The sequence below is a fragment of the Ictidomys tridecemlineatus genome, chromosome 7, assembly GCF_052094955.1.
Source record: "Ictidomys tridecemlineatus isolate mIctTri1 chromosome 7, mIctTri1.hap1, whole genome shotgun sequence".
NCBI classification, from domain to species: domain Eukaryota; kingdom Metazoa; phylum Chordata; class Mammalia; order Rodentia; family Sciuridae; genus Ictidomys; species Ictidomys tridecemlineatus.
The window spans coordinates 146,553,425-146,573,959 of NC_135483.1; the positions used below are offsets into that span (position 1 = coordinate 146,553,425).

The 20,535-nt window shown below is 37.0% G+C and overlaps 1 protein-coding gene across 4 annotated transcripts in view; it reads right to left on the reverse strand.

Moving 5' to 3' along the window:
• Ccdc141 (coiled-coil domain containing 141) overlaps positions 1 to 20,535 on the reverse strand; it is a 190,420-nt gene that overhangs the window by 111,253 nt on the left and 58,632 nt on the right. For all 4 annotated transcript variants that reach the window (XM_078017674.1, XM_040294543.2, XM_021725958.3 and 1 more), the window contains exon 5: positions 14,667 to 14,920. In XM_078017674.1, coding sequence (XP_077873800.1) covers positions 14,667 to 14,920 — 254 coding nt within the window. The remainder of the gene's footprint in view (positions 1 to 14,666; positions 14,921 to 20,535) is intronic.

The window sequence follows — 20,535 nt, forward strand, 5'->3', positions numbered from 1 at the left end:
TAGTTAGCGTCAGAGCAGTATTTGCCTCCAAGTCTATAGGATTTCAAAATACATGTTCTTTCTGCTATTCCCAGATACATGCCTGGGTAACTTGAAGTCTTACAAAACCTTATCATCAAGGAGAACAACTTCAAACCCAAGAAATAGATACTCGATGCCCATTCAAAATGGCAGACATATCCCAAACCTGATACTAATTTTCTAAGTTATCTTGCCATAGGATTTCTTCCAAATTCTGAAACAAAAAGAAGTGTGTGAAGCAAGAGTCTAGGATAAAGTTAGATTAAGTTTAAAATTCCACACAATAAGTGTACCACACACCTACATGCACACACCAGAATTCAAACTTAAAGGCTCATATACAATGGGATACCCCAGGATCATTATTAGGATTGATATTGCAGAGCTGATTATGAGAGCAAAAGTACCAACTCAGTATTTTCCAGCATGGAGTAGGCTGTATGGAGCAAGAGGATTTTTTCAGCTTTCTTTTTTTTTTTTTTTTAAAGAAAGAGTGGGAGGGGGGAGAGAGAGAGAGAGAGAGAGAGAGAGAGAGAGAGAGAGAGAGAGAGAGAGAGAGAGAGAGAGAGAGGAAATTTTTTAGTATTTATTTTTTAGTTCTCTGTGGACACAACATATTTGTTTGTATGTGGTGCTGAGGATCGAACCCGGGCCGCACGCATGTCAGGCGAGCGAGCTACCGCTTGAGCCACATCCCCAGCCCATCAGCTTTCTGATAATTGGAAATCTCTGTTAACCTAAACTCTAGTCCAATCCCAATGCAAAAAAAAAGCAGTTTTCATGTAAAATATGCTTCATTTTCTTCAGATTATTTGGTAATATATGTATTATCTTATAGTTTCTACTTTTAAAATATTGTGTTTATGTATTCACAATTACTTGAAGTCAGTCTGTTTCTCTCATGTCCCAGTTAAAACTGGATATGTACATGTACATATAGAACCCACAGAGAATTTTATCAAGAGCAATAAAATCTAGTCATTGACTTGTTTAATTTTTATAAAACAAAGTAATTTCTCATGAACTTAGTCCATATATAGACAACACAAGGAATGACTTAAGAGCATCCTTAAAATGAAATGAATCATGAAGTTAGCTGAATTTCAGAGATAATTTATTTTATTAAGCACTGGGAGTGACTTTAATTTTATTATTTTTATTTGTTTGTCTTTTGGTACCAAGGATTGAAACTAGAGGTTCTCAACCACTGAGCTACATTCCCAACTTTTTTTTTTTTTTGAGATAGAATCTCAGTAAGTTACTTAGAATCCCGCTAAGTTGCTGAGGCTGGCTTTGAACTTATAATCTTCCTGCCTCAGCCTCCCAAACTGTTGGGATCATAGACGTGCACCACCATTGTGCCTAGCTAAATTTCATTTATTCTTAGCTAAAGTGTTGGGAGGGAGGTGCCTAGAAATCTCAAGAATGCTTTATTAGAGACGGTTAATATAGAAGCTGAGTAAATGAAACATGGGTACCAACAGGTGTCCATTAATCTCCCCAAACAGGTGAGAAACCTGAACCTTCAGATGGTCCTATTAAATTTTATGAGTCAAAAACTCGTTATTTAACACATGCTAGTAGTGATGAAAGCCAGTTATTTTCATTTATAAATGGTGTTAAGTGACCTCACCCTCTAGATTGGGCCAATACTATTTTAAACCCCAAAAGATACTATTCTTATGAGGTAATATTATTCCCTAAAAGAGAATGTAAGAAAAAAACCTGGTGATATGCAGTATTTTCCTGTGCAAATACCTACCTGTTAAAGCATACTGACTCTCTAGAGCTACACATTTTTTTAGTTTTTATTTTTTAGTTATACACAATACTTTTATTTTGTTTATTTATTTTTATGTGGTGTTGAGGATCGAACCCAGGGTCTTGCATGTGCTAGACAAGTGCTCTACCACTGAGCCACAACCCCAGCCCAAGAGCTACACATTTTTATTGCCACAACACCCTAGAAAGAAACAAAACAAAAACAGGTTGGCATAAAACTCCAAAGTAAGTAGATTGTGAGGGTGTTACATCTCATCCTGAGGTGCTCATACACACACAGAGGCAGCTTCATAGTTCAGACTTATCATATATGCCATGGGATGTATGCAAAACAGGCTCTCAGAGTCCTTCTCAGACTAAAATAAGACACCCTAAATAGCCAAGAGCATGTCAACCACAATACTCTGATACCCAGTAAATCAATCATGCCATCCTGCAAGTAGCTACTATAGACAGCTGCACAGATATTCCAAGTGCACTTTAGATCAGCTGCTGTCCCAAAGCCTGAGTGGTAAGTACAGCAAATGATGCATCTGGGCATGTTTGTAGAACAAGATTCCTGCAAAAGGATGAAAATATGACCCATAGGTTGACAGAATGTGAAAATGAAGGAAAAACAAAAAACATTCAAAGTGTACACTGAAGTGAGTTCTGGGCATGGCTAGACTAAAAGAGGAAGTGAAAACACTTTTCCTCTCTTTTCTCAGTTCCTATCTCTCAGCCTGACTTAAGTAATGTGCTTCTGATCATCTTATCAGTTTAACGGAGCTTCTAGGTACTTGAAGGAGATAGAATTAAGTCTGGGAAGAAGTGCGACAGATATTTTTGGGGGGAGAGGGTATGTGGCATCTATCAGAGGGTGACGAAAGAGAGATGAAGGGAAGTGAGCAAAAATACAAAGGAGAATCAGGGATGTTCAATAAAACCAAGAGGCTACCTTGAAAACTGAAGAAGCCAGAAAAATTCTGCCAAAGAGCATAGACTTATACTGCCCAAGTTATAAGGTTCTAACTCACAAGTACTTTGGAATGTGACTACTCCAATCAGAAATGTGCTCTAAGTATAAAATACACATCAAATCTCATAGACTTTTCACATAAAAAAATAATGAGAGTATCTCATCAAGAATATTAGCATCTTCATAAGCCAAACTCTGAAGGCCAAGGGTCCTATGTTTTTTCTCACAGGCAGAAGCTAAATAGGAAAAAGGAAAAGAAAGGTGGGGGTAGATCTCATGAAAGTCAAAGGGAGATCAGTAGAGGAAGGGGACCAGGGGTGGGAGGTGGGAAGGGAAGAGAGAAGTGCTGGGAGAATGATATGGGCCAAATTATATTGCTGTCTTGTGTGCATGTATAAATATATAACAACAGAGCCCATCATTATGTACAACTATAGCACATCAATAAAAAATGTCGGGAGAAAAAAAGAATGCTCCTATTGCCGGGCAGGGTGGTACATGCTGTGGTCCCAGCAGTTTGCTAAGGCAGGAGGATTGAAGTTTATTGCCAGCCTGGGCAACTTAACTAGATCCTGTATCAAAATAAAAAAATAAAAAGGGCTTAGGATATTGCTCAGTGATAGAGAACTCTGGGGTTGAATCCCCACTACAACATACACACACACACACACACACACACACACACACACACACACAAGAATATTAGTATTAATTATCTGTTGAAATAATATTTTGAACATTTTGGGTTTAAATATGTATGATTACTTTTCACTGTTTGAATATTTCTCTTTACTTTTTTAAAATGGCTACTGCAATATTTAAAATCACAGATTTTTATTGGATGGTTCTGTAATTCAAGGATGTTCCAAAAAAAATCATTATTTCTTAAATGTAAATGTAAGGACTGAGTTTTAATTAACAGCAAATTAAAATGCAGAGCCAGGAGAATAGTGGAATGAGATATCAGTTGGGTGCATTTATGGATCACTGATGGGAGCTGGTGAGAAAGAAGAACTAATGACCCATTCAAAGAAGCTGATTGGCTGAGTTCACTGGCTGAATACAGGAGGACAGCTGAAGACAGCTTTAGGGAAAGCACAGGGAACAAATGGGTTACTCCTCACATCTTTTTTCTATATTTGATTAGATGAAGCATGCATTTATGGCAGGGAGACAGAACTGAAGATTCATGAGAGTTAATATAGGAGTGTATCAGACTGAGTAGGAAGGATGAAAGGGAATGGTATTGAAGAAGCTATCTGTGGGCAAGGAAGGACAAGTCTTTGTTGAACTTTCTACCCCATACCTGGAACCCCTGCTGGAAGATAAGAATAAAGAAAGTAAGAGAAGAGTAGACCTTCACAGAGAGGTATAGGGTACTACCTGGGTAGCTTACACCGATATCTCATCTAATCTTTATACCCTTTCTATATGGAGTTAATGGCTTTTTCAATAAATGAGTCAATTCAAACCCAGACAGATTAAGTAACTTGCCTAAGTCCTACAGTTGGGGACAGGAATGCCATGGCTGAAGTTCATGCTGCATGATCCAGTAATTATTTTTCCTTTTCATCATATTTATCTATACAAATAAAGAATTCTGGAAAAGAGAAGTGGTTCTTATTAGCCTATAATGATGACCAGTCTTAAAATCAAAACCACAATGCAAGGCTGTACTTATCAAACCTAATTCTAGCATAGAAAATGGCCCTGTGTGCAGTTGTGGGGTCTCAGTGGAAATAGTGCATTGGAGACAGTAAGGGAAGTATGCACCAGACCCATCAGGAATGCCCGAGAGGAAGAGGCCAGCCATGGGCAGAGGTGACAGCAAGCACAGACCAAGAGAACCAGTTCCCAAATGACACATGCCAAAGATAGGACTGAAACATCAGAACACATGCAATACAAAATGCTCTCAGGTGTTCAAGGATAAACAACTCAGGTGGAAAGCATGTGAACTGGTGCCACAGCCTGAAGTCATGCATCAGACTGCCATGAACCAATAGTTTCTTTTTCTGCAATTTGTTCTACAATCTGAGATTGGATCTTATTTTTTTTTAATCTTTATTTAAGACTATATTGAAGGAGGTGAGCCAGCAACAAGCAATTCAAACCACCTTAATAAAAATGCTTAAGGGAAGATGATAATCTCTTCAAATTATTTTCATTTTCTTTTCCAAGAGAACAGTTCTTGCCAAATAACCAGCTATTATTAGAGACCAAAAAAAAATGATAAAGAGATGGGCAGGGAGGAATCAGTTATTTATCTTCTTTAACCTAAGACATTTTGACAGTCTAGCTCTCTCTCTCAGCTACCAAAAATACACTCATATATTCCAAAATATTTTCAGCTATAGTTGATGGCCACAGGTGACAGTTCCAATGACTACTTTGATTTTGAAGGCATGTTAGTATTATAGCAGCAATTTTATCTCCCAAAAGGTTTTAGGTTTTCTTCTTTTCCTTTTTTTTTTTCCCCAATGGTGGGGAAACTAGAAACCAGTTGTCTGTATTTTGTGTTAGGCAATCCAGTCAAATGTGCTCTGTACTTAACTGGGCAAAACCAGAATCAAATATTCATTGGCTTCATTTAGGTGACTATGACATTACAAGAGGTAGTAGAGACATGTTCTGATGTTGTACTTGAGGACTTGGGAGTAGGTAAAAAAAGAACAATTATTGCTGTTAAAGTGAACTGTTTGGCCTAGAACTGCCTCCATACTCTTTAAGTGTGGCTTTTACTAAAGCTTTCTTCGTACATGAAGGATTGCCACCTAACATGATACTGACTATGACCTACTCTGGTAACAAGAGGCGGAGTCTCAGTCAGTCACAAGAGTACAACTGTTTAAACCATGTTCAAATAAGACAGGTGTGAGCTGTAACCAGTCCTCTCTCTCTGTGCCTAACTTCCAATCTCTGCATGTCATTTCCTTTTTTCTGGCTATGACTATAACCCACCCCATGTGATGTAGTAGAGCATTCCAAAGCATTTTTGGTCCACACTACTGCCTGATTCTGGAATCACAAATAAAGTCAACTAAGAGCTGAAAACCTGGATTTGTTATAACTTTGTCTCTTAACACTACTAAACATGTAGATTGAGTTTCTTTTACTAAATGCATTTTGGGATCCATCTAACTATAGGCCTATTGTTATTTGGGCTTAGTCTCAGAGATTCAAAGAGGACAATGTTCACAGTTTTCTGCTGTAGAATTTGGGAGCTCTCCTTAAGTCACTGAAGTCAGCTGGAAGGCATTAGTGTCTTCCCAAATTATTAAATCCCAGGATAAATGCTGATTGAGAGTGGCACATGTCTGTAGTCCCAGCTACTCAGGAAACTGAGGCAGGAGTATCAAAAGTTGGAGTTCATCCTGGGAAGTTTAGTGAGACACTGTCTTGAAAAAATAATTAAAAGGTCTGGGGATATAGCACAGTGACAGAGTACTTGCCTAGCATGTACAAGACTCTGGGTTCACTCTCCTGCAACATAAACATACACACACATGCATGTGCACACACATACACACACACACAATAACAACTCTGTTGATTGATAAAGAGGAGAGCTAAAATATATTATCATGAGGCAAATTTTGTTATTTTATAAATAGCTTCACAGATCACCTTTGTACCTGTCTAGAATTACAATATTATCATATATATAATCTCACTTTTATTGACAAATAATTTCTCTGTGTCTTTATTTCTCAAGAAAGATAAAGACTTCCCTTCCCAACCTTGCCCTCATATCCTATTTTTGTTTAGCTGGGCTCTTCAATTTCAGCTCCTTAGTGGTAGAAAGCTATTTAGTCCAATCAATAAAATTAGTATAGCAAAAGTCACTGGACCCATATTTTATTTTTAAAATTACCTCCAACTCATTGAGAGAAATTCCCCCAGCTGTAGAAGTCTTTCTAGAAAGGAAACAGAGCCCTGCCCAGTGTCTTAGCAATGTGTGCTCCTACCAAAAATAACCAAGGTCTGGTTTTCCCAGTATAAGTTTTCACCCTAATAGATCTGGAGATCGAGAACCAACTACATTCACTATGTAAGAAAAAAGAGACAGACCGACATTAGGAGTAGGACTGAGGTTTGACATTTTCCAAGGTCATGCAGCTTCATAGATTTCAGTTTGAAGCTTTGACCTAAACCGTTGGTTGTTAAAAGAAATGGAGATAATATAATGTGTTTTCAGAAAACAAATCACCGCTAAATTTTAAAACGATGTTGTAATCATTTTAAAGTACAATGGTTATTATGTTTAATTATAAGTCTCCCTTTAAAATGTATTAAATTTAATTGAGCCTTTAGGTTTGTCTTTGGGGACCCTGAAAGTGAGGGAAAGGAGAGAATGAGTCCCCCTCCCAGATTGGGATGATGGCAGTGCTGTCACAAAAAGGAAAATCAACTCCAACACCAGGACAAGGAAGTCATAGTAAATACCCCACATTCATCCTACCAACTGATTTTGGGAATTAAATAATCAAAATGTTAAAACATCAGTTCAAATGAACATCCACAATGTGTTTTCCAAGACCCAAGTAGATTTTTGAAACCAAGGGCAATACTAAATTCTATGTATGCTATTTTTCCTATATATATACTTATGATAGAGTTTAATTTATAAATCAGACATACTAAAGTATTAACTATGATAGATAACTAATAATAAAATAAAACTGGGACTGAGATATAGCCCAGTGGTGCCTAGCCCTGGGTTAGATCCCCAGAATATCAAGGAAAAAAAAATAGAACTATTATAATAACCTGCTGTCATAAAAGTTATTTAAAATTTATGAATTTTTCATTTCTGGAATTATCCATTTAATATTTTTGAGCCATGGTTGACTGTGGGTAACAGTAGAAAATGAAACCTCAAATAAGGGAGGACAACTGTATATAGAAGTAACAAACTAAATTTAATGAAACTGTAGTTAAAACGTATAATAAATATAAATGAGCTAATGAAATACCTAAAGGGTGGACGAAGTTGGTGGATAGCTGAAAAGTTGATTTTTAACTATCTGGGAGAAAAAGCAAAACTTTTGAATAAACTAGGCCGGATATCAAGTCATAAAATGGCATTTATTCCCCTGCACATCAGAACATTTTAGAATTCTAGGATCACATAGTGGTTTAGAGAATGGATGTGGGATCCAGCTGATATGCAGAATTTCGTGCCAGTGATATCTAAGCTCAGAAAGTGCCATATACCGCTATAGTGAACACCTGAATGTTTACTGAGCAGTTAACATATGCCAGATTGTTCTCTAACATTTGTACATATATGACCCTATTTATTTTGTACAAAATCTATAGTCAGATGCTACTATTGTCCTTATTTTACCAAAAATAAAACCAAGGCACAGAGGCCGATAAATGGTCCAAATCCATCTAAGCGAGTAAAGGTGAAAGCAGGTTTGGTCCCCTTACTATTTGTATCTGAGTCCCTCTGTTGCTACCTTTGACCTGCAATGTCATTGAAAACAGTAATGATTAGCAAGTACTCCAGCAACGATGTCTGCTACTTTCAAAATTATATATTCCTTAGGGCTGGGTTGCGGCCCAGTGGTAGAGCGCTTGCCTAGCATGTGTGAGGAACTGGGTTCAATTCTCAGCACCACATATAAATAAATGAAATAAAATAAAAGTTCATCAACATCTAACAATTTTTTTTTTAAATTATATGTTTTTCCTACAACATTAAGGTACTTTATATTTCCTGCTGGCATGCTTTAGAGAGAATTCTAGAAGAAGCCTATGTTCCAAAATGAAATTCTGGGATAAATCTTAATCTACAAATGGCTAGTTAGATATTGTTGTCTTTTACTGAACTAAACTATTGATTCTAGTATCACCAAGATAATTCAACCCTTATTTTGGTTTTATGCCAGACACTGTTTGAAAACTACATTTAGGGGCTGGGTTGTAGCTCAGTGGTAGAGCACTTGCCTAGCAAGTATGAGGCACTAGGTCCAATCCTCAGCACCGTATAAAAATAAAAGGTATTGTACTCACTTTCAACTAAAAAAAAATTTTAAAAAGCTACATTCAAAAAAAAATTTTTAAAAAGACACTAACATTTCACACATTATATCAATTTAAGCTGACCAACCATTCAAGCCCTAAATGCTAGTTAGAAAGTGGCAGCATGCACCAGAGAGCACATACATGCACACATGTGTTCCTACACACACAGTTTTACAGATGCCCACCGGATACAAGACTGGTGCCCTGAGACTGTGCTTTATGTAGACCATCTTGATATCATTTTTAATTGTCTACTGACAGTAAATATACTATATGATTATGATGTATACTGTACTCAAATTATAACCCACAAAACCTTCCAAGTGAATGCAACCTCTCTGACCCTCCCCCAGAAATATGTATCTTACACACATATATGTGATCCAGATAGTAAAAAAAAGATTGTCTCCCTTGTGTCTTAATTCTCCTAGATGTCCTTGACACTGTCTTATACAAACAGGCCATGAATAACTTAGTTTTAATATATTTGTTTGGCTCACTTATGCCTGATTGGAGCAATTGAGAAAAATTGCATTCATAAATCTTCTTGCCAAGATAATTAATTATGCACAAAATACTCCAAGCTGCTTCTGATTTTCATTAATGAAGCAGATTATCTGAAAAATAAGATGCTGCAGGAACTGAAAAGAAAGGGCAGCTGCTCATCTTTCAATGTAAAACGAGTACACATTTTTACATCTGAAACATAACGATAAAGAAATAACATGGTATGATTATGTTTACCAGGCTCTCATGTCCCAATTAAGACAGAAAAATCTTGTTGTTTTTGTCTCAAAAACATTAGGCCAGAAGCACTTAGAGAGAAAGAAGCACTAAATGCATCCTTCAAATGGCCCTAAAGGAGAAGAGATGCCTCAGATACTCAGGCATTCGCATTATTATTTATCAGTCATCTTTATTCTAATTCTTCACTTAATTTTCCCTTGAGTGGTTAAAATGATTGACAAAGCTGATATTTTATTCATGTAAAGTCTGACAGCTTCCATGATTCTTTAAAATAGGTAGGGAATTGACAAAATAAACTTTGCATTCTAAAGAGGCGTGGTTCCACGATGTTCTAGAATTATCAGGAAAATCATCCAGGAACATGATAATCACAGAACTTAAATTACTTGCAGACCTCATTCAATTTTGGTCCCCGCTGCTCATCTGTACCAGTACAACATCACCAAAACTATAGAATAGAGAAACTTTAAAATTCAGGTAAGAGAATTATGCTAATACCTACATAGCTTTTTTGAATATTTCCTTGTTACATAATTATCAACAGGGTCAGTATTGACTATTGCTTATAACACTGAAAAACTGAAGGGTTGACTTACTCATCAGTAAGGTGTTGCTTAAATTGTGTTACATTCAATTAGCAAAATACAATGTATCTGTTAAAATTATTCTACTTTTGATATAAGAATATGTCTATGATTTGTTCAACTGAATAAAAATCAGATTACAGTAGAATAAATACAGGCATATTTAGTTGACTTTTGTATATTTGTTTGTTCCTTCAACAAATGTGTATGTGCTTGTGTGTTTGGGCTCCTGTTAGGATAAAAGCCTAAAAGGTGGCTGTAAACCAAAATTCTAATAAAGCATCTACATGGATAGTGAGCTCCTCACATTTCTAACAAAAGTTAGAGTGCCCATTAAACAAATATGGCTGAATGCCCATTAAACAAATATGGCTGCTAAGATTATAAAAGTGACCTTTATTTGATCATACCCTATGAACTCAAACAATGAAATTGACCTTCAACTCAAGCCCTGTCTTTACTGGAGCATGACAGTGGAGGGAGCAAAAAAAGGAGAGCAATGACATATTGGCCCTTCACTATCCTTTTCAGATATGATGATAAAAACTCCTAATACTAATACCACAGTTTCTGTGTTCCACACACTGTCCTAAGTACTTGTCATGTAATAACTCTTGAGTCATCCTAATAACCCTTAAAGGTAGGTACTATTATTATCCACATCTTTAGAGAAAACTGAGCCTCAGGCAATTTAAATAAATGCTCAGTTACTCACTTGATAAGTAGTGAAGCTGAGATTTAAACCCAGCCAACAGGCTACTCCAGGATTGTTGCTGTTAACAAGCACAAAGAAACAACAGTTGTTATTAATTATTCCAGTTGCTATCATTGCTATTATTGAGAGAATGTGTTAATAGGGATCATTTTAAGATTAAGAGCCTAAATTTTATATTTAAGGAAATGACTGTATTATTTATTAATGGGTCATATGAAGCATGGTATTTATTCTTATTACTATAATTAAATTAGTTCTGGTTCAAGGACTATTAGGAATGGACTCTAAAAGAAAACCTTATTCTTGCTGGGCACAGTGTAATTACACACCTGTAATCCCAGCTACTTGGGAGCTGAGGCAAGAGGATCTCAAGTTCAGCCTAACAATTTAGTGATACTTTGTCTCAAAATTTTAAAAGGACAAGGGAAGTAGCTCAGTGGCAGAATGTTTGCTTAGTATGAGTGAGGCCCTAGACTCAATCCCCAGCATCACAAAAATAATAACAGCAAAAAGAGAGAGAAAGGAAGATAGGTAGGTAGGTAGATCAGTTTCATTCTCATAACCACAAATATTCATTTTTAAGCCTTTACTATATCCATAAAAGCATCCAACAATTAAGGGCATTAAGAAACCTCAATATGTATAACATCATTAATGCTAAACCCAGGAGAAAGAACTTGGGCTAGATGAGAGAATCTGTTAGTTGTAAGGTTTAACCAAGGAGAGTGAGGGCAAGGAAACTGGCATTTCTTAAATTTCTCTTAAAATGGTAAGCAGTATATTTTATACATGTTATTTCATTTAATCTTTAGAGCAACCTTGTGAGTGGAGTACTATTTCCAATTTTAAAATGAGGCCCATTAAAAATGACTACAAAAAACTACTGTACACCTATTAGAATAGCCAAGATCTGAAACAGTGATAACATCAAGTCCCAGTAAAGATGTCAAACAACAGAAATCTCAGTCATTGCTGGTGAGAAGGAAGAGTGTCTAGCTATTTTGGAAGACAGTAAAAACACATTCTTAGCATACTATCCATCAGCACCACTCTTTGGTATTTGCTCAAATTAATGGAAAACTTATATTTACACCAAAACCTGCTCATGGATGCTTACAGAGCTTCATACATACTTGCCCAAACTTGGATAAAACCTCAGTAAGTGAAAGGAGGACTAGACTGTAGTACATTCAGATAAGGGCATATTATTCAGCCCTATACAGATGTAAGCTGTCGAGCCATGAGAAGACACAGAGAACTTAATTGCATTTTACTTAGTACAAAAATAAATCTAAGGAAGGCTACATATTGTGTGATTCCAACTATATGATATTAGGCAAACTATTGTAGCATTACAAAGATCAGGGGTTGCCAGCAATTGTGTAGAGAAGGATAAATAGAGGATTTTTGAGGGCAATTAAGTGATTCTGCATGATACTGCAATGGTGGATACATGTCACTATGCATTTGTCCAAACCTACAATGTACACCATCAAGAGTGATCCTAATATCAGTGATGGACTTTGGGGAATAAAAATGTGTTAATGGAAATGTATGAATTATAACAAATTTGCCCCCCTAGTAGGAGATGCTAATAATTTGGGAGGCTGTGGGGCGGGGTGCATGGGAAACTTCTACTTTCTGCTCAATTTTGCTGTGAAATAAAATCTATTTTAACACTACCCCCTAAAAAGCACCCCCCTTAAAATAAAAAAAAAATGAAAAGGAAAGCTGAAGACTGATAAGTTAGAGAATTCACCAATTCAGAAAGCTTCTACAATACCTCACTTCAGTTAATATGAGACATCTTTAAGTTTTCTAAGGTTGGCAGAGATCCAGATTTCCCTTCAACATCACATTGGGTTAGAATGTTCATTTGGAATTTGAATTTGAAAATTCATCCTGAATTTTCATGTGATTTCTTTACTTTTCTTTCTTTTTCTTTAACTGCAGAGGAACCAAGTGAGTGATAATTGCCACAGTCAGGAAGCAGGAAGACAAAAATGGCTATCTTATGAATAAATAAAACTTACTGTAGATGCTTCTGCATTGGGAAGCCTCATGGATGAGACTTTCCTTTGGAGAGAGAAAGGCTCTGTTAATTTGAATCAGTGAGATTGAGGATTAAAAAGCTCTGGGAACATGGTGGTGGGTAGGGGTTAGGAGGGGTTGAAAGAGAGCCCACTTAAGAGAGGAAGGACAAGGAAATTTAGAAATGGTTGTCTGACAATTTTATATTGATTCTTGTCCCTGGCATTGATTTTCTTTGTTATGCCAAAATCATCAGTAAAAACTATTGCACTGGATGACAGTACTCTAATAAGCAGGTGAAGGACCACAAGAACTGAATCAGGGGCAGGTGGGGTGGACAGGTAATGCACAGCAAAATCAGGACAGGAGCTGATTGGCCAAGGCAGAAGTAGCTTAGGAAGAAAATGCAATGTGGCAGAGTCTATGACTGGAGGGTGGACATTTGCCTCTGCTGTATGCCACCTCCTGGGAGAGGGTTATCTAATAGCAGAGCAATGCATGTCCAAATTCAGTGTCCTTTTTGATTTTTTTTAAAGCACTTTTTACTTTGCTTATATATTTCATGATTTTCTCATCACATTTGAATGACAGTTCTTAACTGAGGGTAGTTTTGCCCCTTGGGAGACATCTGGCAATGTGGTGACATATGTGGTTGTCATAACTGAGGATGTTTCACGAGTTGCTAGTTAGTAAAGGTCAGGGTTAATGTCCTAGAGTGCACAGGACAGACCCCCACAACAAGGGATTACCTAGCACCAACTGTCAATAAGGCTAAAATTGAGAAATATATTAGAAGGAAAATTTATAGAGGAAAATGCCTTGTGTCTAGTGTGTCTCCAGCATATAGTGTGTGTCCTAGCATATAGTAGGTACTCAATAATTATTAGTTGAAATATTAGTCATCATCTAAGGTCTCATTTTTCCAGCTTGAAATAAGAACAAGTATTTGCTTCCAGTTATAAGTCTGTCTTTCCAATTTGTGTCAAATAAAAATAAAACATGTAAAAAGACCCCTTTCCCGTGCACCCAAACCAGAAGATCTCCCTCTGTATCCTTTCTCTTAATTCTTTCCTCTTAATATTCATAGATTTGAGCACAGAATTGAGACATTCAGAAATGTTGCAATAAATATACCATCTATATTAGTTGGGGGTTTGCAAAGAGAATTCTGTCCACACTTACCCTCAAATGACTGAGATGAAAGGAATACCTCACAAACATGTCAATGACTGATCAGAGTTTTGCCTGGAGCCTGGGTAGTGAGTTCTGAAGAGCCTAAACACCTCCAAAACCCTCTAACCACTGAGAATTCAGCCATTGGCCAAGGTCAGACTTCTTTACTAACATCAGACCATTCTTCTATTTTGAGGTTACAGACTTTTTAAAACAATAATCACAGCAATCTAGCACAATTCAGCAGCACCCTCATGTTTCTCCAACTTTTTAGAAAAGTACTATTAACATTCAGGATTGCAAAAAAAAAAAATTGTGCCTGCCAGTTATGACCTGGAAAGAAGTGAGAAAGAGAACCCAAGAGTAAAACATAGTCATTTTCAAAACTGTCTGTAATTGTTCTCCCATTCACAAAATCAATATTATAATGACAGTAAATAAAAATTGTTTCTTTTGTATTCATATTTACTTGGAAAAACAACATGGTAGTTTGGAAGAAAGCCTTTTGGATCAAAAATAAAAGGATTTGACTATAACAACAGAGACACTGCCCCAGGGTATGGCTAATCCACATATGACCAGTTAGCAGAGGCAGGATATCAGCCAGTGCCCATTGGGTTACCTGGTTTTCTTGTTGGTCCCACAGACATATCTGCAGAACCTGACCCAACTCTTGCCGCTGCTGCTGCAGGTACTTGTCTAGCTGCCTTCTCCTGTCTTGCAGAAGTTCAAGAAGGCTGTCAATCTTCAGACAGCTGCTCTGAGCTCCCTGGATCAACTCGGAACTCACAGTAGGTCCATCACACTTGAATTTCTCTATGAAGTCAGTGAGTTGCTGGCTTTTGTTTAAAAGGGCTAGAGATCGAGATAGGAGTTCTAGAAGAAAATTAAAAAGAAAACGAGATAATGATATAAGCAAGCTTTTATGTAGTGATAGTTGGATTCTTCATATAATTTTAAATGCATATAGCTTTAATAGTAATAACAAGCCACACTGCAAGGTCAACATAAACTGCTTACAAACTTGAAGTAGTCAAACACCCTGGCCTAACCATTGCTACAGCCCTAACTGCCAGATGTTAGATGCTAAAGTTGAGCATTAGCATGATTCAGTGTAGGCCATGGAAGGATGATAGAATTTTGATATGGTTCACTGTTTTTAGTGGTGTGATGCTGGTTATGGTGCCAACCCTCCCTGGAGTATTCTGTATTCTGAGCTTGTTGAACTAAATATGAGGTCAAAAGGGTAATACCTGTCATGACCAAACACCTAGTGAAGGTTACAGCCAGCTGTCTCAATGTCAGGGACTATGGCAAGGTAGAAAAACTCGTTCAGTCTAATGGAGTCAGTTTTCACTCAGTTCCAGCCAACTGTTGACATGAGAGAATATGGTTGCAGTGCTGATACGGCTTCCAATTTTTTAAAGAGTTATAACTATAGATTTGTATGGAAAAGCTTCTGATTTTTTAAAATGTTTTATACTTTATATATTTTTAATTAAAACTCCCCACAAGATAAAGCATATTTACTGTTAAATGGGCCACAAGTTTGTGATTTTTGAAGAAAATTAAGTTGTAGGTTTAAGTAACACCTGTCTATTAAAATATTAGATAATAGTACTAGAGCTTACTAATATAATAGTATCTCCAAGCAATGATTATGTGCCCTGGGTAATTTGGGAGTCACCAATACAAAGAAACAAATGAAACACAAGAATTTGAACTAGAACAGAAGAATAGGAGAATTTAAATAAGAAAAGTCATGGAGAACATTGAAATTCATTTTCTTGAACAAAGAAATGGAACCTGTTATGGTTTAGATTTGAAATGTTCTCTGAAAAGCTCATGATTTAGAAGCACAGTCCCCAGTATAGCAAGTTATACAAAGAAGGCTAGTAGACAATTATTAGATCGTGGAGACTGTACCTCATCAGTGGATTAATCTATTTGATGGATTAATCATTTGAATGAACTACTGGGTGGGAATTATACATAGGTATATGTATAATTGTATACATATACATGTATTATTATATGTATATTTTTTATGGCTAGAGAAAGTAGGTCACTAGGCTAGGTGAATGCCCTTGGGGACTATATCTTGTCCCTGGCTCTCCCTTCCCCCACCCCCATCCCTGGCTGCCCTGTGCGACCAGCTTTCCTCTGCCACACCTCTTCCTCCATAACGTCCTGCCTCTTCTCAGGACCATGGAATGAGACTTCTGAAGCTGTGAGCCCAAATCAAGTTTTCTTCCTCTAAGTTGTTCTTTTCAGGTATTTTGGTCACAATGATGAAAAGGTAACACAGAAGAAAACATTACTAAGTTAGCAGCAGGGGAAGGACCTATTGTCTAAAACAAGTTAGTTATGGGGAAGTAAAAGAAACAGCAGGAGAAACAAGGTGAAATAGGTTATAGAAGGTCGTAAATTTAGATAGCCATAATTTTGCAAACAATGTAGTAATGAGAATGAGTGAGTTTACTTTTGTATATGGAAAAAGAAAGAATTTTTTTCCTTTGCATTGAAGAGCTTGTTGTGATATTTTGAACAGCTACACACACACACATACACACATACACACACACACACACACACAGAAAATCTGATTAGGCAACAAAGTATCCACATGTCTAATCTTACACATTAGACTTTTCAAATAAGGGAGGGAAGCACAACTTTAGGGATTCAGGATATTGCAAACTGACAGTAGATCAAATCATACTGAACTGGCCCTTTAAAATACATATAATTAGCCAAAATTTCAATTTGCATTCTTTTTTTTTTTTTTTTTTTTTTTTTTAGTTTTCTGTCCGAGTTTCTGTCAAAATAGTATAACCATGACCACATTGCTCTAGGCATGCATGCGCCAGAGCCAAAGGTAATTTGAGGCTGCATCAGCCTATTACCGGCTACCTGCTGGTCACCCAAATGGACCAATTCTTCCCTCGGTTCCCTCTGCCAGTTCCCTTGGCCTTCCCCTGTCAGTTCCTCATACTCACGTTTTTTTACAGTCTACATTTCCCTACTTATTTATTCCATCAGTTAGTTGGTCATACCAAATGACATATTTTTCTTCACGGTAAACCATCTAGCTATATTCAAGAATACAAAAGCTCTACAGTTTGTTTATTGGAAAGATTACACATTTTGGCATTTATAAAACCCTACTAGCTGGTCTCAGTGGCACATGCCTGTAATCCCAGAAACAAGGAGTTACAGAGACTGAGGCAGGAGGATAGCAAGTTCAAAGCCAGCCCCAGCAACTTAGTATGGCTCTAAGCAACTTAGAGAGACTATATCTCAAAATAAAAAATAAAAAGTGGTAGTTAAGCACCACTGGGTTTAATCCCCAGCACACAAAATAAAATTAAATTTTAAAAAAAACCCTACTTACCTTATGATGTGAAGTTGATAAACAATCAGTAAAATTTTCAATGCTTAATTGGTTAGATTAATTTTGTCATATTAAAAAAGTGATACTTATCTCACTGGCTTGGGAGACAAAGGCAGGAGGATCATGGGCTTAAGGCCAGCCTCAGCAACAGCAAGGTGCTAAGCAACTCACTGAGACCCTATCTTTAAATAAAATACAAGGGGCTGGGGATGTAGCCGAGTAGTCAAGTGCCTCTGAGTTCAATCTTCAGTACCCCCCCCACAAAAAAGATACTAAAGTACATTTTATACTAATATCTATATGGTTTGCCATAATTACTAGGTATAAATAATCAATTTAAACCAGTGAAAGAGGTCAACAAGTTAGGTGGGCTTAATAGTTATTAAAAACTTGCCCAAATTAGTGCTTTCAAAAAAGTATCAAGGCCATAGTCATCAAGGTCACTGAGACCACAGATGATATTTCTTCCCAATAAATTTTAAAATATTCTGAAATCTTTCTCAAGAAAATGTTTTTTTTTCTTAAACTTAATTAATGAGCATTTTGAAATGTATTCAAAAGTAAAGATAACAGTGTAACGGGCCCCCTTGAGACTGTATCTATTTAAAATCTATGACAATGGAGTAATAAGATTCTCCCTGACTTACAGATCTGTAGGTATTTTGTTCATTTTAAGAAGGACATTAAACAGGTAGAATCAAAATTTTGATCACAGCTGTGATCAAAATTAAAGCAACTATTCTCCTCCTGAACATCCCTGTAGTACCTTGTTTATTGCTTACTTTTTCATCATTCTGCCATGCCTTCCATTGGAATTAAATACAAGAAACATTCAATGAGAAATACACTTTGGGTTGGAAGCTATCTTAAGTTCAGGAGGTGCAGAGATGCTCTAATCCCTGCCACCCAGGGTTTCCCAATCTGGTGATAAAGATAAGTAAGGAAATAAGTTATCAATGCACAGTGAGCAGGGTGGTGTACAAGACACTCAGAGGAAGCATAGAAGAGTGTGACAAGCAGGTTGCTGCCCTGCTAAACCACTGGCTTCCTGAGGCCAAAGTCTGTGCACTCCCTAGAAACATGGCTCTAGGTTTCTCACCAGCTCCAGGCTTGGAAAACACTGTTTAAGTATGTGAGGTTGAATTGAGGATGACCAGGTTGGTAGCCAGGTTGACTATGGAAACCATGCTTGCTGGAAAAGACTTTAACTAAGCTTGTGTAGCCCAAAGGAGAGAAGACAAGAGAAGATATGTTAGTTCTCAACTATTTTAAGGACTGTCTTGTGGAGGAACAGGCTTATTCTGTAACATTCCAGAGGGCAGAAACTTCAACTTGTTCCTGCTGTTCTGACCTCTGCAATGTTAGAGGATAAGCTTCTCACAAACAATGCAGCCTGAGCATTGCTCAATTATAAAAAGGCACAGGAGAAGCTAATTGAAGTGAGCCGACTAGGAGGAGTAAGTTAGATCATGGTTCTCAGTTACAGTATTAGATTTTCCATCCCAACATTCTCTGTGCTACTCAACTGATCGACATATCAGAGATGAATTACGACTGCTAACTATACTTATACTTCATTTCCTTAAATTTAAAGATAACAGATATGAAGCCCTTAACTACAAACTGGAGTTTCATCCATTAATATGTACTTCAAATCAGCTCATCTTAATCATATCCCACTGAATCAGTTGATGATTCTGTTTAATCAACTCCCATTCTATGAAAACAAAGTGCTTGAACCATCATGAGGCATATGAATTAGAACCAGGTATCTTGACCGGGCCCTGTGTAATCCTTGGGTTTCTAGTATCACAAAAAGAGGCACAAAAAGGGTTCTGGTAAGCATCTCATCAGGATGGAAGAATATTTTGTTGTCCCAAAATATAAAGCAAGTTTCCTGACTTCAGCTAGCATTTTTATCCTTCTTTTCAGACTAAGAGAAGGCCAGGTGGATTCTGAAACACAATACCCCTGAAAAGCAATCCTCTGTCACTGGATGCCAGCAGTGTAGCCTATGGCCTCCAACCAAGCAGTGCACACCCATGTAAACTGGCTTGCTGTGCTGCACATCTGCCAATCTTGTAGGAGCCAACCAGAGCAAGAATACAATGTTTAGATTACTTCACCCCCTTCCAGCTCCATCTCTCAATGTTTCTGGGAAATTTTCTACTTCCATAAGCCCCCATCCCTCTGGAAAACTTCATTTTATTGTTTCAGTAATGAGCCTTTTCATCAACAGTATCAGTCGCTCTCAGATTTCCAGGAGTAAAATTGCTGTGTGAAGATCATGCTGGTTGGATAAAGATTGAATTGAGACCAAGAACCCACCTCAGTTAACAAGACTCAATCACTTTCCAGTCTCTGGGAAAGAATGTCATGTGATTCTGCTCACCTACCTTTGGGGTGGCCAGCTAAATTGTGGCTGCCATGTAAATAATGGATAGCCGCTGCTTTAGTGCTGAATCTTTTGATGTTTATGATTCTTGTTAGTGATAGGTTGTACAGAATAATAATCAGTTAAAATTGCATGTATGTATTTCATAGGTTCTCATAAGAATTTACACAGGAAACATTGAATTCTTTAGTCTTTGGGTTTGGGAAAAGTTATGGTAAATAATTAATCATAATGATCTAGGTCCTGTGGAGAATGAATATAAACACAATACATGTTTGTGGATTTGAAAATGTTCTTTATTCTTCTCTAGCATCATCAAATTTGTGGAGCAAAAAGTCATTTCATTCACACTTAGTTTTAATTAGAAGACACATTAGGCAGAAGTGACTTTCCCTATGTATTTATCTACCCTACTCCCCCAAAGATGATAGCAAATAACAACTCTTCCACAAATACCTTCCTTGTTCTAGTACTGGCCATTCCCAAATTTGGCAGCAGAGGGTTAAAGGAGAGGCCTGGCATACAAATTGATGTAACAATTGGACTGTCTTCAGAGCTGTGCAGAGGAAATTGGAAATCTTTTTGTGTAATGCTTTATTAATTGTATCTGGAAGAAGCTCACTACTTTTTTTCTGCAATAATGAGAGAGGAATTTTCTTTATTCAAAGTGGTTATTTAAAAGACTGGCCTTCATTTATTAGC